General features: G+C 27.5%; 2 protein-coding genes across 8 annotated transcripts; one reads left to right on the forward strand and one right to left on the reverse strand.

Moving 5' to 3' along the window:
- Positions 1 to 2,016: 2,016 nt before the first annotated feature.
- LOC110606959 lies at positions 2,017 to 2,911 on the forward strand. Its single transcript, XM_021745976.2, has one exon. The coding sequence runs from the start codon at positions 2,120 to 2,122 to the stop codon at positions 2,726 to 2,728; it is 609 nt and encodes a 202-aa protein (XP_021601668.1). The 5' UTR covers positions 2,017 to 2,119; the 3' UTR covers positions 2,729 to 2,911.
- Positions 2,912 to 12,395: 9,484 nt separating this feature from the next.
- On the reverse strand, positions 12,396 to 22,340 carry LOC110606739. Of its 7 annotated transcripts, none has more exons than XR_006349443.1 (15): positions 22,179 to 22,340; positions 21,876 to 22,014; positions 21,680 to 21,767; positions 21,459 to 21,558; positions 21,289 to 21,362; positions 21,106 to 21,177; positions 20,799 to 20,876; positions 16,978 to 17,102; positions 16,729 to 16,801; positions 15,838 to 15,899; positions 15,334 to 15,714; positions 14,278 to 14,380; positions 13,644 to 13,848; positions 12,824 to 12,927; positions 12,396 to 12,661 (listed from the first exon to the last, which is right to left on the reverse strand). XR_006349443.1 is itself a non-coding variant. In XM_021745702.2 (14 exons), the coding sequence occupies exons 2-13, from the start codon at positions 21,953 to 21,955 to the stop codon at positions 13,648 to 13,650; spliced, it is 1,437 nt and encodes a 478-aa protein (XP_021601394.1). In that variant the 5' UTR covers positions 21,956 to 22,014; positions 22,179 to 22,340; the 3' UTR covers positions 12,679 to 12,927; positions 13,644 to 13,647. The 7 variants fall into 7 exon arrangements, 3 of the variants coding, with proteins under 3 accessions (XP_021601394.1, XP_021601393.1, XP_043809337.1); XR_006349442.1 differs by having other exon boundaries at positions 12,396 to 12,664; XR_002486564.2 differs by having other exon boundaries at positions 12,824 to 13,076.
- Between the last annotated feature and the right edge of the window lie 3,404 nt (positions 22,341 to 25,744).

Here is a 25,744-nt window from a genome sequence, read left to right on the forward strand (position 1 = left end):
TCCCTATCTTTTCTCATATCTATTAAAACGTCCTTATCGTTTCTTTCCATCAACGAAATAGTCCTTCCTCATCGTTTTTTTCCGTCAACGAAATCGTCCCTCCCTATATTTTTAGAAATCTATTAAAACGTCCTTATTGTTTCTGTTTGTCAACAAAATAGTCCCTATCTTTTCTCACATCTATTAAAATGTCCTTGTCATTTTTTTTGTCAACGAAATAGTCTATATCTTTTCTTTTCTCCTCCTCCTCCTCCTCCTCCTCCTCCTCCTCCTCCTCCAAAAAAGAAGAAGAAGAAGGAGAAGAAGAAGAAGAGAAAGAAGGAAAAGAAGAAAAAAAAAGAAGAAAAAGAAGAAGAAGAAGAAGAAGGAGAAGAAGGAGAAGAAGAAGAAGAGAAAGAAGAAAAAGAAGCAAAAGAAGAAGAAGAAGAAGAAGAAGAAGGAGGAGGAGAAGAAAGAGAAGAAGGAGAAGAAGAAGAACAAGCAGAAGCAGAAGGAGAAGCAGAAGAAGAAGCAGAAGAAGGAGGAAGAATTGATGAAGAAGAAAAGGAAGGAGGAGGAGGAGGAGGAGGAAGAGGAGGATGATAAAAATAATGGGGGTAATTTAGTTTTTTACTATAATTTTAACGGCAAAAATAGACGGAATGACTATTTTGTTGACGGAGAGAAAAGATAAGGACGTTTTAATAGGTTTCTAAAAATACAGGAACTGACTTGTTAATAATGGTAATACTTAGGGACTAAATTGTAAATCTTCCTTTTTTATTTTATAGGTTAATTTATAACAAATTTTACTTAAAATTTCATATACCTCATATTAATATATAAATAATTTTTATACAAAATGTGATTAGCAATAGTCTAGTCTAAAATTGGATACATTATTTTATTAATATAAATGAAAATTAGAAAAAGATTATTGTCTAATTTTTAAAAGATAATTGTGCATTTAATCTTAGCCACTAATTTAATGTTTGGAGAAATGGATCCAACTACCAATAATATATATATGATATTTGCTGTGTTAATTAACAAGTAATTAGCTTTCACAGCTTTTTTTCCTGCCATAATTAATGGCTGATAAAAATTGAAATTGAAAAGAAAAAAAAAAGTCTATCTACATGTGAAAAACATATTAGATAAGTGTGAAATTTTCGGGAATGTTAATTTAGTTTATTTTTAATTTTTTTGTTTCAATTAGTTTAAAAGTTTTAATTTAATTTAAAAGTAAAAAAATGGGTTTTATTGATTGCTTAGTTTCATGATCTTGAGCTAGAATTAAAATGTTTAATTTTTTTTTGTTTTTCTTGATTTTTAGGTTAAATTGATTTAAAATTGAAATTTCTGAATTACTTTAGATAAAGAAATTAAAAATAGCTAAATTTACTTAGCTTGTAAATTAGATCTTGGTATTGGTAAAATAGTCAAACTTCTTTCACTTACTTGTTTATTTAGTGAAATTATTATAAATAATTAACATGTAATATTCAATATTTATAAAATATTCATTCATAGTTATTACATAAAAAGAATAAAATAAAATTTGAAATATGTCGATCGGATTAATTTAAATTTATATTAAATAAATTTGTTAAGGGTATTTTATATTTAAAATTTAAATTTAATACTTTAAAAAAAAAAGAATTGTGTCCCTCGATTAACCTGACGCGATATTTATCGATAGCGGAAAGAGGAAGAAGGAGAATATAGAGCGGCTCGGAGGATGAAATGAAGGAGCCGATACTGAATTAGGCAACATACCTATTGCTTGATTGAAAAAAATTTGATGTGAAGTTGGTTAATTAGGCTCCATATACTGGCTGGAATATCATCACCATGTCATGAATTTGTGACATTCTTAATACAACAACTCCTATGTAGACAAGGTGGCCTTATCACCACCACCACCACCCTCATTATTTTCGCATTTTGCCCTTATAAACCTTTTCTCTCCCTTACCCATTTCCCATCAATACTGTGGGGTCCTTTCATTTGTCCAAAAATATCTTTTCTAACCTTCTATGTTCCAAAAAATTATTACATTAAACAGCACATACATGGAGCTCTTCCTATAGTCTTTATATATATATTGAAGCAATGTAGATCAAAGGGAACAAAGAAAATGCCTCTCTTCTCTTCCTCTAAATCTATGGATTGCTCAGCAAATGTTCTCAAAGAATGTGACACTACAATTCCGGCAATGAAACATGCTTCTTCTCATCGAACTCCTTCATTTTCCTCATCCTCCTCCTTCTCTTCGTCTTCATCTTTATATTTTCTCGACGATTCCCCTTTTAGTCCGGCAAACCCACTCGGATTTTCTGGGGTTCCATTTTCTTGGGAGCATTTGCCAGGAATCCCCAAGAAACAAAGTCACAAGATCAAAAGGGAGACAACATTAGCGAAAGTCCTTCCATTACCTCCTCATACCTCAAAAAGATTCAATTTGGAGGAAGTTGGAATCAGAAAGAAGAATTCTAATGAAAGCTTTGCAAAGGATCCTTTCTTCACTGCTTTAGTTGAATGTTCAAAGGATGATAATGATGATGAAGAATCTGGTAGTAACTTCTGGAATGGAACAAAGGTGACAAGAAGCATTAGTGACAGGTTTGGATTTATAAATCTTTACACTTCCTGTAAAAGAACTTGTGCTGTTTCTGAATCAATAGTATACCTTCCAAGATCAAGCAGAACATCATATGATGATCTAATTACTCGTCGGCCGCGCTGAAATTAATTAAGATCATCTTCAATATGATCATCATTTTCTGGAATTTGGGTTCATCATGTTCTTGTATGAATCAAAAAAAAAAAAAAAAAGGGTCTTTAATTATTTTATTTTTCCCCTTTTCTGCTTAATTTCTTGGTATGTTACTGTAATATGTTAATATAACTTGAAAAAATTTAAGATTTCTCACTGTTTTAAGTTAAAGTTTTGGATGTTAATTAAAAAGAAATTAGCAAGATTTGAATCTATAATTTGCTGTATTTTCATGTGATGGGGTAATGAGAATATTGAGTGAAGCTTACAAAACTCCCATGTGAGAGGTAGCATCTTCTACTACTGGACCACTCAAGAAGACAAGGACAGCTTAATTTGACTTTGTTTAATTTTAATTATTATTATTATTATGTATTTGATATTTTCATTGAGGGGTCTGAAATTTCATAAATTTATATTTGAGACTTGCATTATTGGAGTATTGGGATGCCAATAGAAAGTAGTTGAACTAACAATTTGCCCTATTTTTAATTTAAAAGAATTGTACTATGGTGTCCCAGTACTGTTTATATATAGCCTCCTAATTATACCAATTTTAACTTTTAAGTGCACTACATTCAAGTGGGTATGTATATATTTAAAAAAAATTTTTTTTTTTAATCGATAATCGAGAATTAAAAGAATAGAATATGAAATTTCTAAGATGTACTCAGATGCATTTACCACTAGATTAAGTCTGTAAATGTAAAAAAAAGTATTATTTAGTCTAAAAACTGATCATTTTATTTTAAAAAATATATTAGTTTTAAAATATCTACTCAGTAATTTTTTATTAATTTTATACTATTAAATGTTTTATTATTTAATAATTATAATTTGAAAAAACTCATTAATTGATTCTTTAATTTTATTAAAAGTTTATTAATTAGTTTTTAAACATTTTAGATTTTTTTTACAATGTATAACCGCTAAAATAATGGAGCGATTAATTAGTATGATTTTTCAAATTTTAAAAATATTTTAATGTATTTTTTAAAATTAATAAATTAATTAAAAAATTTTTTCATACTATAAGATTAAATAATAATTTTTCCAATATATTTTTAAGATTTCAACTTTTACTATAAAAAGATAAACTTAATAAATTAATCTAATTAATAAAAAAATAAATAGATTTTACCATTATTAATGAATATAAGAGTAAAATTTCTCCATGTTCATAGTAGTTATTTCCTCTTCTTACAATTTTTCTTAACTAATTCAATAAATATTATTCAGACACTTGATTAAATTAATAAAATAAAATTAATTTTATAAAATATTAATTTAATTAGCTTGAGTCTAAAATACTTAATTAGCTCTAGTAACATTATTTTTGGTTTAACTATTTCTTATCAATCAAGTTTAAATTTTTATTAAAAATTGTTTCAGAATTATTTTTATTTATATATATATCTAAAAATTATTTTAAAAATATTAATTTTAATATATAAATATAGGATACAATGTTGGAATGAAAATCAAGTGGAATTGAAAACGAAATCTTGAATTTTCCTATGTTTGCTTTATTATGGAATTGAAATTAGGGTTCGCAGTATTCGGATTAAATTGAAAAAATTAATTGAATCGAATTAATTTAAAATTTTAGTTTGATTTTTTATTCATTTTAGTTTAGTTCGATTTTTAATTTTAAAAATTTCGATTAGTTCAGTTTGGTTCGATTTTAATTAGAAAAAAATTAAAAAAATCAAATCAAACTGATTAGTGATAATAATGTATTATTTTCAATAATATAGATAGATTAGATCGTATTAACGTTAAAATATTTCAATTAAATTTTAAAATATTAAAAATAAAGTATAAAATATAAAAAAATTTATTAAAAATTAAAATCGATTAAACCGAACTGAATCGAACTGAATTAGACCGATTCAGTTTAATTTGATTTCTGATCAAAATTGATTCGATTTTTATAAATACTAAAATTTTAATTTATTCGATTTGATTCAATTTTAAATAGAACTGAGCGAATGCTCAGCCCTAACAGAAATCGAATTCCTTTTAAGGTGTTTTGTATGCAAAATTAGAATCAAAATTATTTTTGTATTTAATAAAAACCAATCTAAATATTTTGTATATTTAAAATAATATTTTAATTGAAAAATAAAATCTAATTATTGAAATAAAATAAAATAAAAAGTTATTGAAACTAATATATATTATCATTCTAATTCTTTTAATTTAATAAATTATAATTTAGTTACTATAATTTAGTGAAACCTATAATTTAATTGTGTATTTTTTTAATAAATATAATATTCAGGATTAGGTTTGTAATATAAAATATTATAAATAATTATAATATTTAGGATTTAATCTATTATAAATAATTCTAAACGATAATAAAGATAATTATATATATTTATATTTATTAAAATGTTAGTTTTTAGCTAATTAAATTAGCTTTTAAGCTATAAAAGACTTATTGAAACTTTTCCCTTTGTTTTATTGAAAATATTTTTTGAGAAAAATAATATTTTTTTATTAATATTATTTTTATATTTAATACACTTGAAAAAATTAATTAGCTGAAAATATTTTTTAAATTAAAGATAAAATATAATCTTTTTTTAAAAAAATTACTTGCTTTTTTAAAAAATGTCATTTTCTTGATTTTGTAAATCTTGTTAATGTAGTAAATATAAATTCATTAATATTTTTATTTTTTAAATTATAATAAAAATAAAAATAACGTATTTTTTCAAAAAATGTTTTATCATGAAAGAAAATATTTTTTCATAAACAAATTATTTTCTACAAACAGCTTAAAATAATATTAATTTTTATTACAAAACACGTTAGAGTTTTTTGAAAATACATGTTATTCAATTTCTATTAATTAATCTGTGTATGTATTTAGTGTATACAGGAATTTTCTTATGCCAACTGTCTCATGCTTACAATAGTAAACATAATAATAAATAGATTTTTTTAATGTACGTAATAATACAAAGTATAAAATCTTCTAATACGTGTTGAGAAAAATTCACTTTCATACAAATTAAATAGGCTGAATACAATTTGATGAAATTAGTGTAGGACTTTGGTTGTTTTCTCGGAATATTATCGGGATTATAAATATGTGTAGTAAACGAATATAAACTCGCTGATTTTATTTTTATTAATCGACTGTCTACTATTAATGAGTCGCATGACACACTTATAAGAAAATATTCCGTCTAATATGATAAAATGTAATACTGAGAGTATCAGAACTATCGACGTATATATACCATTAATCTAACTCAAATTAAGAATATTTCAAACTTTCGCTGAATCTATTATCTTACCTCACTAAATAAATTTTAACCTCTCCAAACTAAATACTTATTTCATTAACTCTAATTTATTTTATACATGAACCAATTCCGGTCCATTGATTTTCTCACTAAATTAAATTATTGTCCAAGTATTATTGTTTAACAATTTTTTTAAATCTCATTTATCAGTTTGTTAATTAAAATCAATATATTTATTTAATTTATAAAAATTATTTAATTAATTATTATATATACAATAATTAAATATTAACTATTAATTAAATTTATAAGAGATATACCATAATCTATGAAATACATTCAAGGGTATAAGTTTAATATATTAAAATAATTTTCTTAAAAATATATTTATTTAATTCTAATTCAAATTTAGTTTATATTTTCTCTTTATTGGGACAATTTGATGCCATGTAGATGATTTAATTTGGCTCTCAATTATTTTATAGACTATTAAAATTTGTATAATTCAAAATGTTGTATAATATTTTAAGATAATAACTCTTTCACAGGGAGCCCATAAAAAAATGTGAATGTTAATTAATTATTTATTTATTTTTAAATAAGGTCTATGGCAATCTTCTTTTGGATTATATGTTTCTAAAGGTGTGTTCAAATTTTCTTTTAGGTCTCTTGTGTTGGTGACAAAGTCCAATATTTCTTCTTTTGTGGTCCATATGATGAATTTTCTTTTTCAATTGCTAAGCACTAAGACTATGGAAATGATTAAGAACAGCTCCACCATAAAACACTACATATTACTCTTTTAAATTTATATAAAAAAATATAAATATATTATAATGAGTGGAAGAGCTTCAGTATCATAACTCATAATAAATGTGAAAAGAATAAGGAAAAAATATGCCCAAAAAATTGTACTAGAATGGTTGGCTGGCTGGCTTGGAAGGCTAAATAGGGTCACTTTTATAAGTGATTGTTTATCGTCTTCGGGCAAAAAAATTTTTTATATATATTTTCTTTCATTAATTAATTATTATTGATGATTTTAAAATAAAATTATGGTGCGATTGATCAATTTGAAAAAAAAATGAGGTGGTGAGTGTCCAATAACCACCCAACGTTCAAGTCAATCAATTGAAAAAAAAGCAAATGTAATGTAATACTTTAAATTTAAGAGTAAATATTGCATATATTGATCTCTATGATCATTAACTTTTATATTGTCATACTGAAATTAGCTATCGTATTTCTTGAAAATTCAACTGCTACCGATTAGTAGATAAGGAATCTAGAGATTATAAGAGTAATGGAGATCTGATTAATTGCGTTCTCTAATGGTAACTTTTCGTGGAGTTTCGTCTCGTAGTTGAGAGAGCGAGTTTTGACGAATAACTAAAATCTAAAGTGTAAAAATTTTATTTCTCTTATCAGACACTTATCACGTGACTCTGTCTTCAAACGTCAGCGCACATGGTCTACATCGAGCGATTATTATATTATACATATTATATTTTTTTCATTAATAGAATAGAGAATATTGGATGGTAACTTGAAAGTATTTGTCAAATAGCATTCCATTATATAAATACAAAGAAATCTATCAATATTTTTTTTATTATTTTTATACTTTTTTTTCACAAAATGTGCTTTTTTCTTATCATTTTTAATCAAATTTACCTATAATCTCTCAAAAATTATGATAAATATATTGAAAATTTATAATTAATAAGTCTTGAATAAATATGAAAAAAATAATTTATAAATATGAAAAAATAAACGATATACATATAAATTGCTTTAATTTACATGTATATATTAAGTTGATTTCCAACAATTAAAATTTCGTAACACTATGGAAAATAATTGTTTTTTTTAATGAAAAATGAATGCGTGGATGCTGCAATCTCAATTTTTTTGTTTGTTATGATTAATAGCAATGGGAGCGTGCGGTGAGAGAGAGGAAATTGATCGAAAAAAGATTCGAAGATCTTTTTTTTTATATAAATAAATAAATAAATGTTAATAAAAAGAGTTATTTTGAGGGGAGTGGATTATTATTATTATTATTAAAAAAAGAAGATAATTAAATTAGATGATTCATGATGATGTTTCTCACTTCCTTCTCTCGTGTGGTAGGTGCATGATAACTATCTAATTGAGATTCAATTAATTAATGGATCTCAGTTTTGAACATTACCATATTGTTACTCATTATGGCTATGTCTGTGAATCATCACCACCTTAGAAAAAAAACAATAATTGCAGAGAAACATAGAGAGAGCAGCAGAATCAGCCCTCCTCACAATGGAAAAAAAAAAAAAAAAAACCATTATGAAACATTTGCTTAATGTAGAAGAAAGTATGCATTTATATATATGTGTTTATATTGGAAGTTCATGCATCTATTTTTCTTAATCAATACTAGTTCTTGCTCTTCTCCTGTTCTCTGTCAGCTTAGTGCATTGCTAGAATTCTTTTTTTTTTTTTTTAAATTTTGATTTCATATTTTAAAATTACTGTCGTTTTAATAGATAAGTCGGTTAATATTTTAAAATTTAAGTAATTTATTTATTGATTATACATGCAATATTTACCATTCTATCAAAATTCAAGTAAATAGAATAAAAATAAATTATTATATATGTATATATGTCCTACTTGTTAAAAAGGAAAATTATACGATTTAGAAATGAAAATTCTTGCCCTTTTATTAATAAGAATTTAATAATATATAATAAGTTTAATCTCGTTTAAAAAAATTTAAAAATGTAAAACTTTCTATATAATACGATTTATGCTATATAAATTAAATTTTCTATTCAGTACAATCTATATCGTATAAATTAAACTTTCTATGCTGTAGAGGATAAAGAATAAAAAAAAATATTTATACATAAATTAAGTTTTAAATCAAAATAGATCGATAAGTAATCAAAACGTCAAATAAATCGGTACAGATCAATAAATCATTAAAATATTAGATAAATTAGAGTAGAATGATAAATTGTCAAAAATCTGTTCAAATCAACAAATTGTCAAAACGTCAGACAATTCAAAATAGTTTAACAGATTATTAAAATATCATATATATCGATAAATTATTAAAAAATTAGATTTTCAAAACGTTTAGTTGAAAGTCAGCATCCAATAATACCAACGAGTTAAGTTAAGTAAGGATTTGCATTATTACGTGAATTTCACTCAATGGGTAAATGAAATTTTGAATCACATTGCTTGTCAATCAACTCTTGATGTGTTAAAGCGCAAATTACAAAGATTTTATATTTCTATTTATTAGAAAAAAAAAATATTTTCAATTTAGAAGTCGGTGCAAACTTGTGAGTGAAGTATATAATGGAGGTCATCCATAAAATAATAAGAATTATTCTCATCCCATCCTCTTTATATTAAAATTATTATTTGTTTAAAGATTTTGAATTATTGATATACCAACAAATTTTTTCTGACTAAAAAAATTAAAGATATTCAATCTTATGCTTTCTAAAATCAATGAATGTTATGTACAAGATAAATATTTATTATTTTTAATTATCTTTTATTTTACATTTTAAAAGTTTTTTAAAACAAAATTATCAGAATTTAAACTCTACATTTTTATATTATAAAAATAAATATTCAATCATTAAATAAAAGATAATTTCTTTTATATTTCTATCACATTTTTTTAAATATTATTGATAACCGCCGAACTTTATTTACCTGGCAAGGGTAGGTATGAGAAAATAGAGCTGGTTCAAAATTCGCGAAACCCTTTAAACTGATCAACCCAGCATTTCAGACCCTGATCTAGACACGTGAGGCATGCCGAGTCACCCGTGAGTCTAGGTCTAGCGGAAAGAAATCTAGTCGAGTGATATGACGTGAGAAGAGATAGCAGGCCTAATCACTTCGCAGTTCTATCCGCATGCGCGTCGGGAGAATTAAATGACTACTTGACATGGAGAAGGATTCTGACACACCCGCCCGTACATATGAATCTGAGTGATAAAGACATATGGCAGTGTAGTAAAAAAACCGTTAAACGTCACTAGTAAATAAAAAGAAAGGAATAAAAAGGAGAGGAAAATCTTTCTCTTGATTGAAGCTCACATTCTAGCTGTAAAATCTTATTTTTGTAGATATTAAAACATCAATTATTATATATAATTATTGTATATATAATAATTTTATTATAATTATTAATAATAATATATTTTATGTAAATTCACTATAATTAATATTTAATCGATTTATATTTATTGATAAATTTTCTATCTAAAATAATTAATTCATATGTTATTTTATTTTATTTATTGATGTTAATTAAAATATTCATTAATGATATTAAAAAGTTAATTATTTAAAAAATTAAGACCAGAAAATGAGATTTCAAAATAAGATCCACTAATTAGTAGGAGGTTAATTAATGCTCCTTTATTTCATGAGGTAGAAAACAATCTAAGTCTTTTCTTTTTCCCAAAAATTTGAGAGTTGGTATGAAGTCAATTTATATGAATTAATTACATTTATTTTATAATATTATCTATCATTTTGAAAATAAAGGAGTATTAATTATTATTTTTTAAATAAATTCAACTAATTCTATTTTCAATTTCTTAACTGAATCATCTTCAATTAAACAAGACTTTAAAATTTTTAACAATTAAGCATTTATAATTTTTATTAAGAATCAAATAAGTTATGATCTAATATAATATTATTTGAATTTAAATACATAAAAAATTTAGTATTATAATTAAAATAAAAATTAATTACCTTTTTTTTACTAAACACAATAATTTTTTTTTATCTCTTTGATTATTTCATTTTCTGAATAGATTTATTGTGTATGAATTATTAAAATTGAAGTAATTTGGTCAAGTTAATAATATATTATTACAATTTAGATGGTTAATAGGTAATATGATTTTATTTTTTTAGAATATATAATCCTTTGAAAATTTATTTTAAAAAATATGTGTAATAATAAGGAATAACAAATTAATGTGAAAATATTAAAAAACTAATATAATATGATATATATTTATGAGTCATATTTTACACGTCAACATAATAGGCTGAAGATGAAATTTAGCGAAATCGTCGGTTGTGTTATTAGTACAGGGAGGGACATGACATGAATGAGGCGGTTGAATGGTGTCTGTCTTCTAAGGAGTGATTTTGAAGGACAATGCCATTATTAGCCAAATCAGAAAATGTGGTTCTCATCAAAATATCATTTTGCAATTTTGGCGACACAGAATTTTTAGACTTTGACAGTTTCTACTTTGCTTTCTTTTCTGTGCTTGCATGAATTTAAAGAAAAATATTTTTTTTTTAAAAAAAAATGAAGATAATATTTTCGTTGTATAAAGATGTCAATCCACAGAATTAATCAAAATCCTTATTAATTTGCTAATTAAATAAACTTTTAGTATAAATAGATCATTGATGAAACAAAGATTTCTTGCATTGTAAGAATTTGACATTTGTTTACATTGATAGATAGTTATTACGGTTTCTTGCGGTGTTCAGCTGCTGTTCCCTTTTCTCTTTACGCTATCAGCTGCCTGTAGCGCTTAAATATCTAGCTGAAGCCTTGAAGCAATGAACCCCAAGCTACACATTATTTTTTTAACAAATTTTTTCATAGAGATTTGAAATCAATGTTTAATAAATTCTTGAGTCAAACCATATTCTGAAGAGCTTAAAATTCATCTTCAATTTTTTTTTTTCCGTTTAGTAAACCAACTTAGCTAAACTGAATTTTTCTTAAACAATTCACTCCTTTCTAACCCTAATAAATTTTAGTTAAAACTTATGGATCTAATTGTCTTTTAGATAAGTTCAAAAATTAAATATTTTAGCCAAAAAAGCTCAATTACGACCATACTCAAATCTATTTAATGGAGTTGTTTCATAAGGCTTTAACAAATTAAATATTATTAAACTTAAATTAAATATTATTAAACTTGAATTTGACCTGATTCAATTTTTAAATGACTTGAAATCTAAATTTATTAAAAAATATTTTTTAAAACTATTTTTTAAATTTAAAATATATAAAAAAATTAATTAACAAAAAATATTTTTCTAATCAAATAAAAAATTAAAGCCATTTTAAAAAAATTATTTCATTATTTTTATAAATAGTCATTCTCTGCATTTTAAAAATCTTATCAAGACCTTTATTATAAATTTTTTAATATATTTTATTTTTTAAATAAAAAAAAAACTATTTTATAAAAAAGTATTTTTAAATACAAACTACATTTGCGGATAGCGAAGGCTTAATTGTAAAAGAATCAAATTTATAATAGAATGTATTTAAATGGGTTGTCAATTTAATCCGATATTTGATTGCAAAAACAAAATCAACATAACAAAATCAAAAATTAATGAACACTTATTTTCTCCCAAATTTATTCTATCATTACAAAAGAAGTAACAAAAGTAAATCCTTAGGAATATAATAATTATTAGTATTATAAGAAAGAATTAAAAACTTATAAATGTGAATAAATACTAGGTATGGAAATGTAAATTTATTAAATTTTAGACATTTACTACTTTTGAAAAGGTAGATAAACAATGCTATCCAAAGAATTGCAGTAGGCCATGGAACGATCATCCTGTCCTCTCCCACCTACTAATATCAGAATATCATAATAATGGACAATTATCATTTTGGTCCTTGAAACTTTTTTTCTTTAAATATTGAGTCTCACAAGTGCAACAATGCTGGAGACCGAGTCCAAATATCCACAGAGGAAAGGAAAAAAAATAATATTTCAGCATATGCACAAACCTGTTGGATTTTCTGTATTTACAAGAGAGGGAGATGAAGGCCAACCATGTTAAAGCTTTACAAGTCAAAGATTCAAACTACCTGTTTTCTGGGTTGTGTTCCCTCTGAACCAATCAATTTCAACAGAAACGAGACTAGATCAGAGTAGCTAATCTACTTGTTAATCTTTCAGCAAACAAAGTGGGGGAAGCTTTAATAATACTGACAAACTTGGAAAACTAAGGATCACTGGCAAGTGCATGTGGTCAGGGATCTGATTTACAAAAGAATAGAAAACTAAAATTACAATCCAATTGCATCGTTAATTTGATATGCTGAGATTTAGTTTAGAAACTTCTTAGCAAGATGGATAAAGAATTTGAAGGGACAATCACATCCACTTGACCAATTGATATTTTAAATCAAACAGTCAACAAGAATCTAATATAGAATTGTTCAGGTTCTAAGATCAGGAAAAAAAACAGATATCAGCACTTGAATTGGTATGCTTGCAAATTTGTGCAATTCAATATGCAAATAAATCTATAACTCTGCAAATTCTGGGAGGAACTTCGACTGACTGTCATATATTCTGACTTTGTCAAAGAGCAAGTACATGTGTACATGTGCGTGAGAGCATTTACGTTGGCATGGTTCAAACATTTCGATTAATGGGAAGATAACGTGCGAAACCTTATTTTTTGACAAAAAGGGCAACAAATGTCGTCACTGAAGCAATCAACGTTTGCAAAAGCAAAATCCAAGGTTTTATGAGTGCTCAACAAGTATCAACATGATAGAGCATCTGGCTAACTTAAAAAAATGAAGGCTGTAAGCTCACCAGATTATTTTTTTGTAGCATCAATAAACATGGCTCGAGTCCAGTGTTCAATATCTTCAGCTTGTGATGGCGGAGGAGGGAAAGTGGGATGTTCTACGAGATCCCATCCATCAATCAGGCCTTCATTCTTTCCAGTATCAGATATCTCAGTGCCATAAAGGAAACTAGTAGCTGAATTTGGAAGGTTATTATCAATTAGGTTTTTCTGCAAGAAAACAGAGGAACTATTACCACCATTCAATAATTACATATTGCTGCGACAATATACTCAATTTCCTAGTACCGAAAAATTATTTTTTTAAAATAAATGAGCATCAACATAAAGCAGTGTGACTTCAGATTCAAATCCAAAATTCTAAGGTAGTGGTTGATGCTGCCAGGTATCACTCAATCTATCTCAAGGGAACAGAGGTAAGGAAGCACATGTTTTTCTTAAGCGATTAAAGAATGCCACTGTAATGAACTTTGGGCAGTGGATAGACGGTGTCCATTAATGACACCCACAAAGGTAGGCTGATCGAGGGATGTTGGAAAATTCAAGGTGCTTCTAGATTTGAATGACATTCCTAACATAACCAAATATACACCTCAGTTAGTTTCATAACATTCCAACAAGCTAACGTTTAGGGCATACCGTTAAGTGTAATGCATGTGCACTCTCAAGCAAAGTGCTTGATGAAATGGTAGAATTCACATTCCATATAGATTTATTCAATTTTTGAACTTGCTTACATGACCTGAAACTCAAAAGAAAAGGCATCAGGGATGGTAGAGAAACATAGTATAATAATTTTAAAAGATAGTATATTCCTAACATAACCATTAGAATATTCAGTTTTCCATTGTCATGGAAGTTAATGACGATTTTAGCCAGGACTGTCTCATTGGACAGCTGTCATGCAAATGCAATAGAAACTCACTAATACCAAGCATCACCCAAATTCCACATCCCATTAATAGGTTTCATAAGGAGTGACCTAGAGATAGTACTGAGGATATAATACCTAGGCCTTGGTATCCAGCAAGTGTATGCAATTGCATCCAGGAATAGGATTCAGTTTATCCAAATCCCAAAAATAGTACACAAAGGACGATTGAATTGTTTGGAATGATTAAATTCTCTATCATCTATTGGATAATCCAACATGAATAATGAAGCATCATAAATGACAGTTATTCAATACAATGGAACTATGAACATCTACGTGAATATTCTAGTATACAGGATATGTTATCCTATTTAATAGAGGGACTTTACTATCAAACTAAGCTCAATGAATGTCAGCATACTGAGTCCATCAAATAGATTAATCCCCAATATGGTTATCTTATATATTAGATTGTGCATGTGTAGTGAAGCCTTAGTCATTAGCTTAACTATTTTTAGGGAAGAAAATCACACGGTTTAGTTTGAAAATTCCAATTGATTGTGAATTACTATGCCTAGGATGCCATATAGAGCAAGTATTAGTCATTGACCATTAGGCTGTAGGAATAAGCTTACAGGACCTAAGGTCGCTTGTTTTTTTCTTTCCTTTTTCTTTTTCTTTTTAATCTATTAAAGAAGCAGGGTTGTTGTCTGGAAGTAACAATTCTTTCATTCCTCTTGTTTGGGTCATGTGACATGCCCACAAACAGGACTTTTAACTTCACACCTAAGAATTGATCTAACAATACACAGAAGAGATACCTTGAACAAGCCATCTTTAAGGAAAAACCAGATCGAACTTCCTTGGAAGACGATAGAGTGTTCAACAATTTTGCAAAGGCTTCAAAAGTGGATGCTTCAGAAGGCACATCTAAACATAGCAAGTTATAACCATAAGTTGTTATGCATGCTACACTTTTCTTCAAGAGTGAAATCCCTTTCTGCAATTCCTTGTGCGTTTCAACAGAATGTGGAGAAGCAGAAGAATAATTGAAGCTGCTACTTCGAGAAGAATCAAGGTAGGCCCTTCTCTCTGATTCCATTGAGGCCACACCAAAATTACTTGAGCTTCTATCAGTCCATGAGTTTTCACTGCTAGTAGAGCAATAATTTTGGCGTGGTATAAAAAGGGGATATTCATTGCTGCATACCACCCAAAAGAGGAGAAAAATGAAAAGGTTGCAGAAAGTTGGTAAACCTAAGTTAGCTACTGCAAACAAGAAATGTAGAAAAGGAGGGAAAAGGAAAACCTTCCAGTTGCCATACCTTCGAGAAGAAGGACAGGCATTCCAATAAGAATCGCGTTGCCATATTCGAGAGCAAGAACCCTGAGGAGAAAAATTATAACTAGAAAATTAGTCCTGCACTGCAAAAAAGTACTTCACTATCTTCAATAATTGAGAAATAAAAGTGGACTTTCATATTGCCATGTCTAAATCTTTTCTGCTTGACTGCCAAGATAAAGTAAAATGCCAAACATATCTTAACATATGATACACATGCAAAACTATGAAAATTACAAGAGCATCCAGATATAAGCATTTATACTGAAAAATTCATCCATCAATAACAGGAGAGTTCCTAAAGAAAATTATAAATTGTACCCCTATATTTTGCTAACTTGTCAGATGTAAGAGTATGCAATTCTGTGCACAGACACATACAATTTTCATAACACCAATCCTTTACCACTTGAACCACACAGGGGTCCATTCATACTACTGTTAAACAAAATTCAACAAGATTTGAAGTTACTCCCATATAAGGTTGAAAGCTAATCTATAATCAAATGCCAATATAAATGAGACAGTTCTCAAATTCGCCATTTGGAACCACTTAAATATTTCGACCATTGTAACAAATGTATAATGGTGTTTTTTATGAAACCATCAAACGACATTAAACAATACTAAAAGATTACTCTTACAAAGGTTGAATATACCCTAGATCAAATGTCGATGTTATTGAATTCTTAATTTTTCCTTTGGTGAAACCTCCTAAATATTTTGGCCTGATAACAGATGGCTAATGATGGGTCTGATTAGTGGTTTTGCTAGATGAGGCAATAATGAGGTTACAGTTCTAAATAACCACATAAAAAAATTCAAAGTTAGGAAAAGGAAAAGAGCAAAATAGTAGAGGCACAGTAATGCTTACTGCAAAGCCCGAGTTGTGGAGTGCAGGGAAAGCCAAGTTACGAACAACAAGATTTAGAAGTTGTACCATGTATCTGTTTTTTAACCAGGGGGCCACTGATTAGTATCAACAAATTTGTTAGCTATGATGAATGTATAGTTCCAGGAAGTCAAGAAAGCTTTAAGAAAAAAGTTACACATGATAGAATCTCAGTCATCTTGGATATATGCTGATACATCAATAAAAAATAAAGAAAAGAAAAAAAATTACCCCAGGGAAGCAGCAAGCTCTTCTGATGGAACAGAGTGAGGATCGAGTCCTCTTGGTAAGCGAGCATTGCATATTTGATCATACTGACCATTAGTGCCATCTTTTCTCTCCCCTTCTATATTCACCTGTAAAACATTAAATGGATTCATTATGAGTACAATAAGAAAGTTGTAATATATGTAAACATAAAAGCAAGCCGATGCATGTACAATCACACAATATTAGTTTAAGAAATTGTACATTTGACTTGGTACAGATCACAAACCAAATGTGCAATTATTTTATGGAAAATATGAACAAGACATGAGAAAAGTCTTCGATGTAGAACCATAAAAAAACATCTACGGGAGAATAACAAAACTCAACTTCTACTTCTCAAAAATCAATTGTCAATAATCGAAGTTCCACTAAAGTACCTTGAGAACATAGGAATTACTATTGTTAATCATACTAGCACTATAATTAGAAATTCTAAAAGGATAAAAAGCTAAAACCAAATAAATTAGGAATGATAAACCAACTTCAAATTAAACTTTATTTCCTAAATTCCCTCCTAAAATAAGTAGTCCTAAATGTTGGAAAACACCACATTTTAAGTAGCAAAAATTAAATACTGAAGAAAAAAATTGATAAAGTAAGCATAATAATTTTAACATGGTTTACCCTAAATTTTGGGCTACCACGAGCCAAACTTCAAATAAATTAAAAATAGTAGGTAGAAAGAGAGCTTACAAATGAGATCTATCCAAATTGCGGCACTCAAAGTGTTTCTCAAAATACCCATAGTAATTTCTTTCATTGTTTTTGTCAATCCCTTTGTAGAAAATAATTCTTGAAGTTCACAATCCCTCTTAATATTTTTTTCCTCAGAGCACAAACTTTGCATCTCTCCTTCTCTACACTTTTCTTTTCAAAATTTGCTTGAACCCTTGCCTATATATGAGCAAGGGACAATGCTTTACATAATTCTGTTGAATGAAGAATTGAATGCCTCATTCGCTAGCCTTTTAAATTTGTACCAAATGAAAAATGGTGGATGCCCTTTTCATTAGCAAAAATTGTTCTTTTTTTTCCTTTAACATCATTACATGTGTGCCCTCCATGTTGGAGGGATCCACAACAACAATTCTCCCCTCTCAACTAAATGGAGAACTCCACCATTCCGGCGGCTAATGGAAAATATTCATATTTTGCCTTGGTAAAATCTTGACCAACATGTATTATCCATTCTCATCTATATAGATCTTCTCAAGCTGCAATTGCTTCAACTCCAACACATTTCATATCCAATTATATCTCATATCAATGTACTTCGATCTTAAACAGGAAGAGGAATCCTTCCAAAGATAATAGCACTCTGACTATCACAAAATAAAGTATACTTTCTTACTAGAAGCCCAGTTCACTCAGGAGCTTCATCCATAGCAACTATTTACATGTTTCTACTGCCACAATAAACCTTGATCGATAGTGAAAAGAGCAACACACTTTTGTAATCTTGATTGCCATAACATAACCTCCTTGCAAATATAATTAATTATCCTTATGTAAACTTTCTCGAGTCTATATCTCAGCCATATTTGCATCCATACATCCAACTAACAAAAATTCAATGCTTCAAAAAAAGGCATAGTTAGAAAGTATTTCAAAATATCTAATAATCCATTCACTGCATTTCAATGTTCTTTTCCTACATTTGAAAGAAATCAACTTATTATTTATTACTATGACTCAGTAAGCAATATCTAGCTTTGTACATACCATAGATCAAAGTTCCAACTATTTAAGTAGAAGGAACCTTGTTCATTTCTTCCCTTTCCTCATCTGTGGAAGGGCTCTGCTTTATACTTATATTAAAGTGATTAGCAAGAGAACAATTAACCGTTTTAGCATCCTCCATATTGACCTTTTTGAGTACTTCTCTTGCAACACCCACAATTTCTTAGCACTTCCATCTTTACTTATCTTCATGCTAAGAATCTACTTTGCTGGCTCTAAGTCTTTCGTGGTAAAAGGCCTACTCAATTATTTTTTCAAATTGTTAATTCTAGAGATATTATGGAAACAATCAACATGTCATTCACAGAGTAACATGATGACAAATCACCATCAAAGAATTTTTGTTCAAAAATAGAATAACTTGGAATAGTCTCCTTATAACCTTGTTCCCCCACAACAAACTCAAACTTCTTATATCACTGGCTCAATACTTGTTTCAATCTATACAAACTTTTCATTAGTTTGCAAACATAATAATCTTTTCATTTTTTCTTTGACACTCTCTAACTGCTCCATTTATATCTCTTCTTCCAAATCTCCAAACAGAACGCTTGCATGCTTGGTGTGCCTAGGTATTATAAATTTTAGGAATTATTTCCTAAAAAGAGTGACAAAATAGCAAGTAAATTATTTGGAGTATTTTCGAAAACACCTTAATTACCACTACATGTGCCTTTCTACCAACTATTTTTAATAGTGGAGTCTTATTTGGAGTTTGCCCAGTGAAGGTAACTCAAATTTAAAGCTAAACCATGTCAAAGTAATTATGCATCATTTTATTTATTATTTTTGGACTATTTAATATTTGCATCTTAAAAGGTGGTGTCTTCTCAACACTAAAAACATAATTGAAGGTCCTGCATCTCCTCTAAGATTCTCTATGATCATCTTTGTAATAACCTTTCCTTTTAATAAGGAAAGGCAAGATTCCAAAAGATCTTTTTGAATCATAATAACATCAATCTCCCAGACATTTCCTGCCTATCGCATCAAACTGTGCTTGTGTTCTTCTCTACTCAGGAAGTACTATGGATTTGGTAGGCTCTTTCAAGCTGGATCAAGAGTGAACCATAGTTCTATACAACCATACAACAATGCATAATCTATCACCTAGTGTAGTTACAAATCTCTCTCTCTCTCTCTCACATACACACATATAGATGTGCATTCAATTCTTCATCTTGTCTATTCTTGCATTTATGTGCATCCATCTTAGCATCCTCATTTCCACACAATCTTGTTGCACATGTTTTTTCACTGCCAACACTCAGTGCCATAAATCATAACCAATCATTTACAATCTTGTAAAATAACCCCTTCATAATATCCAATCTTTTTGCAATGGCATAGGACTACTATTGCACATCTCTACTTTACTCTTCCTGCTTTAATCCCTGTAATTGACATCCTCCTCACTTCACCTATCCTTTTGTATAACAGAAATATAAATGCTATATGTGTAGATATAAAGTGTGTGCCTTGCAGGAACTCTATAGCATCTAGGCAGATTTCACCTTGATCATTTCCCCTTTCCATTTACAAAGAACACTCTCTGTTTCAACTCTGCTTAGTTATGATTGTAGCCTTTGTTAGACCACACACAGCTAGTCTCAAGCTCAAAAAGGAAAGGCACAAGATTGGTGATAGCAGTGTAAAACTAGAACACATTTATTACATAGATCAAAGCGTAATATTGTGTGTTTTCGACTTTCATGAATTAAAAGGCAAAATCAGGCCTATGCTTTTAGGACTTGCACACATCTTTCAAGGTCCTTCCTAAAATAGAAGTTTGAAAAATTGTAAAACAAATTTAAAGCTATTGGCTATTAATCATTTATGAAGATTATAGATAGCTCCCATTCTAACATATATAGCTGTTATTTAAAACATCCAAGAAAAGCATTATTCAGCAGACCACATCTAAATAGCATTACATGTATAGACGTGATCATTACGTTATACAAGTAGCAATTGGGAAAATGTGTGCAGTATATACATCACTAATAAGAAATTAAAACACAAGTAATTGTCTGAGTGCATACCCGACGTTGGGGAAACAGTTTGCACATCTGCTTTACAATGACTGATTGCTTATGAAGTAGTTCAGAGGTAATTGCCATCTGTTGTAAAGAAATTATCTCGCATTGATTAGCAACAAAAGTAAATAAATAAAAAATAAATAGACCAAAAGGACAAGATTAAGTGCTTAAATGGATTCCCTTAATATATATATTTTTTTATCATAGACAAAAACAAACTAGGCCAAAAATACTAGTAATCACATTGTGTATATATATTAGGGGGAAAAGGACAAAATTAATGTAAAGATGGAATTTGACAAGTCCTCACATGCCCTAAACTCTGAGTGCAAATAAGGTTTGGGAAGAACTTCTCCAGTTGGTCCACTCGGTTTTTTTGTAACTGCAAAATAAAAGGCTATGCATAAGACAAATAATCACTACTGAAAGCAAAACCAGTTGGCACTGATCTATGATCTGAATCTCAAAAAGCTGCAAATAGAAATAATCATACCACACTGTGAGCTGATTCAAGCACCCCATATTTGATATTTAAATCATAAGATATCCTCTCAATCTTAGCCTTCCCTGCAAAGTTTCATGTGGCATAATGAGATTAAACAGTGTATAGTGAATATTCTTCAATCTCAAGGTGAATGTTACCGTTATTAAATGAAGCCTAACCTTGAATGAGTTGCTTCTTACTACAACGGAGCTTCTCCCTCAAATTTGCAAGCTTCTCATTTTGAATCACTCTCCAATTTAATTGATCATCTGCCTTCCCCTAATGAACATTTTGCAAAAATTACAGAATTCTTTTTAAATATCCAATGAAACAAAGAATAGTAAACATTTTTGTAACATAACAGCAGTATCTAAACGTTCAGAAAGGGATAAAATCAAACCTTGGCAACAAGAACTTCACTCAACCTTGAATACAATAAATCACGACGACTCTTCAATGATTTCAACAAGGTATTGTACTCATTCAATCTGAATATCCCATAACAAATTACAAAAACAATCAGATATAATACAAAAAGCTTCCAAACAAAACATGCAACTAAGATTCCGAATTCAGGACGTGAACAGGCAAATTACCTATAATTGACGCAAACAGCGCAAATAGAAGCGCGATTTGAATTCTCACAAATGGAGCAGCAACTGGATTTCTTGTTCATACTTAACTTTTACATCAATAAACACCACCCTTTCTTTGCAACTCACCTCACCCTAATCTCTATATCGCATCAAGAATCGAAAATTACAAGAAAAAAGGGATAAAAGAAGTCTAAACTGAAATAATAGCAGCCAAACAGAATCATAATATCTGAAAATTGAACCAAGCTTGATTGAGATCTTCAAAACCACCAAGATGTTGAGCTGAAAAGAAAAAAATCTTACCGGACAGTTATAGACAGAGAGAATCGTGAAATTTTGTTGAATTGAGGAGCTGTTGGATTTGAAAAGTTTGGGAATTTCAGTTGAGCAGAATTTCTACCATAGAAGGATAGTCGCTTACCTTTTCTAATTTTAATACTTATTTGAATATTGTGTATTTTTATAATTACAATTTCGATTGATAATATAATTAATATAATTTAATATTTGATAAAAATAAAATATCTTTACCAAAAAAATATAAATATTATTTTAGTTTTAAATTTCAAGGAAAATGGCCTCTACAATATAAAAAGTAATAAAAGGAAATAACTAATTATTGAACAAAAGACTTAGAATGGCAATCTTTTTTTTTTACCTAAAAAAAAGAGAATGGCAATCTTTTCGCTTTTTGTATTTTATATTGATTTGACATGAAACATTATATATGGGCGGACGCATGATTACATTGCTGGGGATGAAATTTAAATAGCCATATAATTTATTGGCAAATGGATATTTTAATTTTAATAATTAAATTTATAAATAAATTAAATTAATTTAAATTATTAGAGAATGAAAATAAAATATTTTTCTAATTTATAAAATAAATAAAATTTAATTAAAAATTTGTAAATATTTAAATTTAATATTTAGTAATGAAAATAATGAAGTCTCAGCTATGTACGAAGAATTGGTGAAAGTAATGAATAGAAAAAAAAAAAAAAAAAAGAAAAAAAGCTGTTGACAATTGTAACAGAACTCAACTGTAATATAACAGAAATGAAGAAATTATGCAGCAACCTTGAAAGACAAGTTGCAGGTTTCAAATGAGAATTTCTTATAAGCATACTCTCTTTTCTCTCAAGCTTTCTCGGAAAATGCAGAGTTAGAACAAAAATTAAAGTCTCAGGAGCAGCTTCACAATGAATTTGGAACTATTATTACATCTGCTACTCAAAAGAATCTTGAGCTTGACGAGTCAATCCAACCTTCGAATGAGGTGGCAGAAATTGCAAAATCCTAATTGAGAGAGCTTGAAACAATTTATCGCAACAGAGCATAGAATCTCTTCTAATCTTATGTTTTTTTACATTATCACTCTCTAAACTCTGAGCAGCAAGAGTAAGGAGTGATAATGCATGACGGAGCAACATTGAGGTTTAGTAGCTGCGAGCTTGATATGGAATATATTTAGAGAAATGGCTGAGCTCATGAGCTCCGATACATACATTTCATTTGGGGGTTTGATTTCAATGAGTGGTCAATGAAAACAAAATATGTAAAATAATATATATTTAAAAATTTATAAAAAATTATAATTAAATTATAATTTATCTATTTTTAATTAATTAAACTATATTAATAACAACTTTATTTTTAATGTTTAAAATTATACTTTTCGATATAAATTAATAAATCAATAATTTATCTGTCATTTTATTATAAAATTAATTTTTAATAATATTTATTATAGAAAAAACTCTTTTTACTCCGATGGTAGCCTACAAATAATAGTATTATAGTAACATAATAACATAATAGTATAATATAATATTTATTATAAAATTTATTTTTTTAAATTGAATTATTTAATCTATTAGCTATAAAAACAATATTTTCATTTCATTTTTTTTTAAATTTAAATAATCTAACATATTATCTATAAAAATAATAATTAATTTATATTTAATTATTTTTAAATTTAAATTATTTAATCTATTACCAATTAAATTTATATTTTTAAAATTAAATTATTTTTTAAATTTAAATAGTCAACGAAACTTATTAATTAATAAAACATTACTTATAAACACTTTTATTTATAAAAATTTAAAATTTATTTTTCTATATTTAAATAATTTAAAAAATAATTTCAATTATATAAATAGATTAGAAATTAATTTAATTAGATAATTATTTCTTAATAATAAAAATAGCATATAAAATAAAATTACATAATAAATGAATAATTGAAAAAAATTACGTATTAAAGTTAAAATTTTAAAGGTGAAAAATAAATTTTTTAGATTAAAAAAAATAGAGAATGAGAAAAATAAAATAAAATGAAAAACTAAAATTAAAAAAAACTAAATAATATTAAAAGTAGATAAAGATTTATTTAATAAAAAATTAAAAAATTAATTTTATAAAATATAAAATATTTTAATTGAATAATTTTAGAATAAGAAATTAATAAATTTTTTAAATATATATAAATTAATTAATAACTTTTTCTATTATATATAAAACTATATACATACTCCTATATAATTATATAATTTGTAATTGTTTATTCTATTAAAATAAAGGATTTTTTTAAAGCTTTTAATAAATTAAACTCAAATATTTGTAAGTGATTAATATTTTATTTATTTTACACATTTCTTAAAATTAATATTCTATTATAGATTAATTTTTTTGTTAAGGACTTAAATATTTATTTTTAATTTTTTAACAGAGATAGAATTTTCAACATAAATAAATATTTTAAAAAATTTAAGGGTTTAAATGATTATTTTAAAATATTTAGAAATTTAAATGAATTAATTTTTTTAACAAAAACTTAAATAACTTTTTAAATCTTTCTCGAGGATTTAAATAATTTTCTCGAGTCTAATTTATCTTTGTTATTAAATAAAAGCATTAACTTTATATTTAAGTTAAAAAAATAATAATTTAATAATATATTATTTTAGTAATAGTTATTATTTTCTTCAATTTTAAACATTAACTATCAATGACTATGGGTCCCACACCCATTTGGATTGAGTCTGAGTCCATAAAAATAGACCAAACCTTGAGTTCAGAACGCTTCTAAACAGGTCTGTCTAGCGGCTTCGGTCCAGACTCCAGCATTAATGACATGTCGGATAGTCCATGAACCCAAGCCTAGTAAAAAAAAAAGCCGATCCGATGATAGGACATGAGAAGAAACGAACATGCTCCATCTCTTCGCAGCTTTATTCGTATACGCGCCGAGAAAAATTAAATGGTCACCTAACATAGATAAAGTGACTGACGGTACGGGTCTGCTTGACAGAGACGGGTATCACTGTAACAGAGAAACCGTTAGACGCCATTAACGAGAAAAAAAAAAAGATAAAAGGAAAAAAGTACCCTTCTAAAAGGGCCAAGCTTACACACACTAAAATTCTATTTTCTATATATCATAACATCAACAATTATTTAAGCTTATATTTTTTATTTTCATTTGTATCTTAACTAAAATAATAAGTAATGTTAATATAGTAAAAATATTTACATTGAAAATATTTGATTAAGTCAAGACTTATTTAAACTTAAAAATAAAATTTAGGATTTTATTTAATAAAAAAGGTCAAATTAAACATATTTTTACTTTAATAAAATTTAAACATCCTATTTAGAGTAAATTCATAGATAATAATGTCAAAAAAGAAAAGAAAAGAAACTTGGAAATTGAGAGAAAAAATGGGAAAAAAAAAAACAAAAGAAAAGAAAAGAAAGGAAAGAGCGATATTTTACAACTCAAGTCCATGGCCTGCTCTAGGCCCGTTCACGGTACAGCCCAGATCAATTCTGCAAGGTTAAATCGATTTGGTTCTATA

The sequence above is a fragment of the Manihot esculenta genome, chromosome 18, assembly GCF_001659605.2.
Source record: "Manihot esculenta cultivar AM560-2 chromosome 18, M.esculenta_v8, whole genome shotgun sequence".
In the NCBI taxonomy this organism is placed as follows: domain Eukaryota; kingdom Viridiplantae; phylum Streptophyta; class Magnoliopsida; order Malpighiales; family Euphorbiaceae; genus Manihot; species Manihot esculenta.

Bases quoted from the DNA above. Each gene is read 5' to 3' on its own strand.
- LOC110606959 (XM_021745976.2), top strand. From the start codon at position 2,120: ATGCCTCTCTTCTCTTCCTCTAAATCTATGGATTGCTCAGCAAATGTT.
- LOC110606739 (XM_021745702.2), bottom strand. From the start codon at position 21,955: ATGAACAAGAAATCCAGTTGCTGCTCCATTTGTGAGAATTCAAATCGC. The intron at 20,877-21,105 runs GTGAGGACTTGT...TCTTTACAACAG, and splicing joins GCACTCAGAGTTTAGGGCAT to ATGGCAATTACCTCTGAACT. The intron at 15,715-15,837 runs GTATGGCAACTG...GGTGGTATGCAG, and splicing joins GCCTGTCCTTCTTCTCGAAG to CAATGAATATCCCCTTTTTA.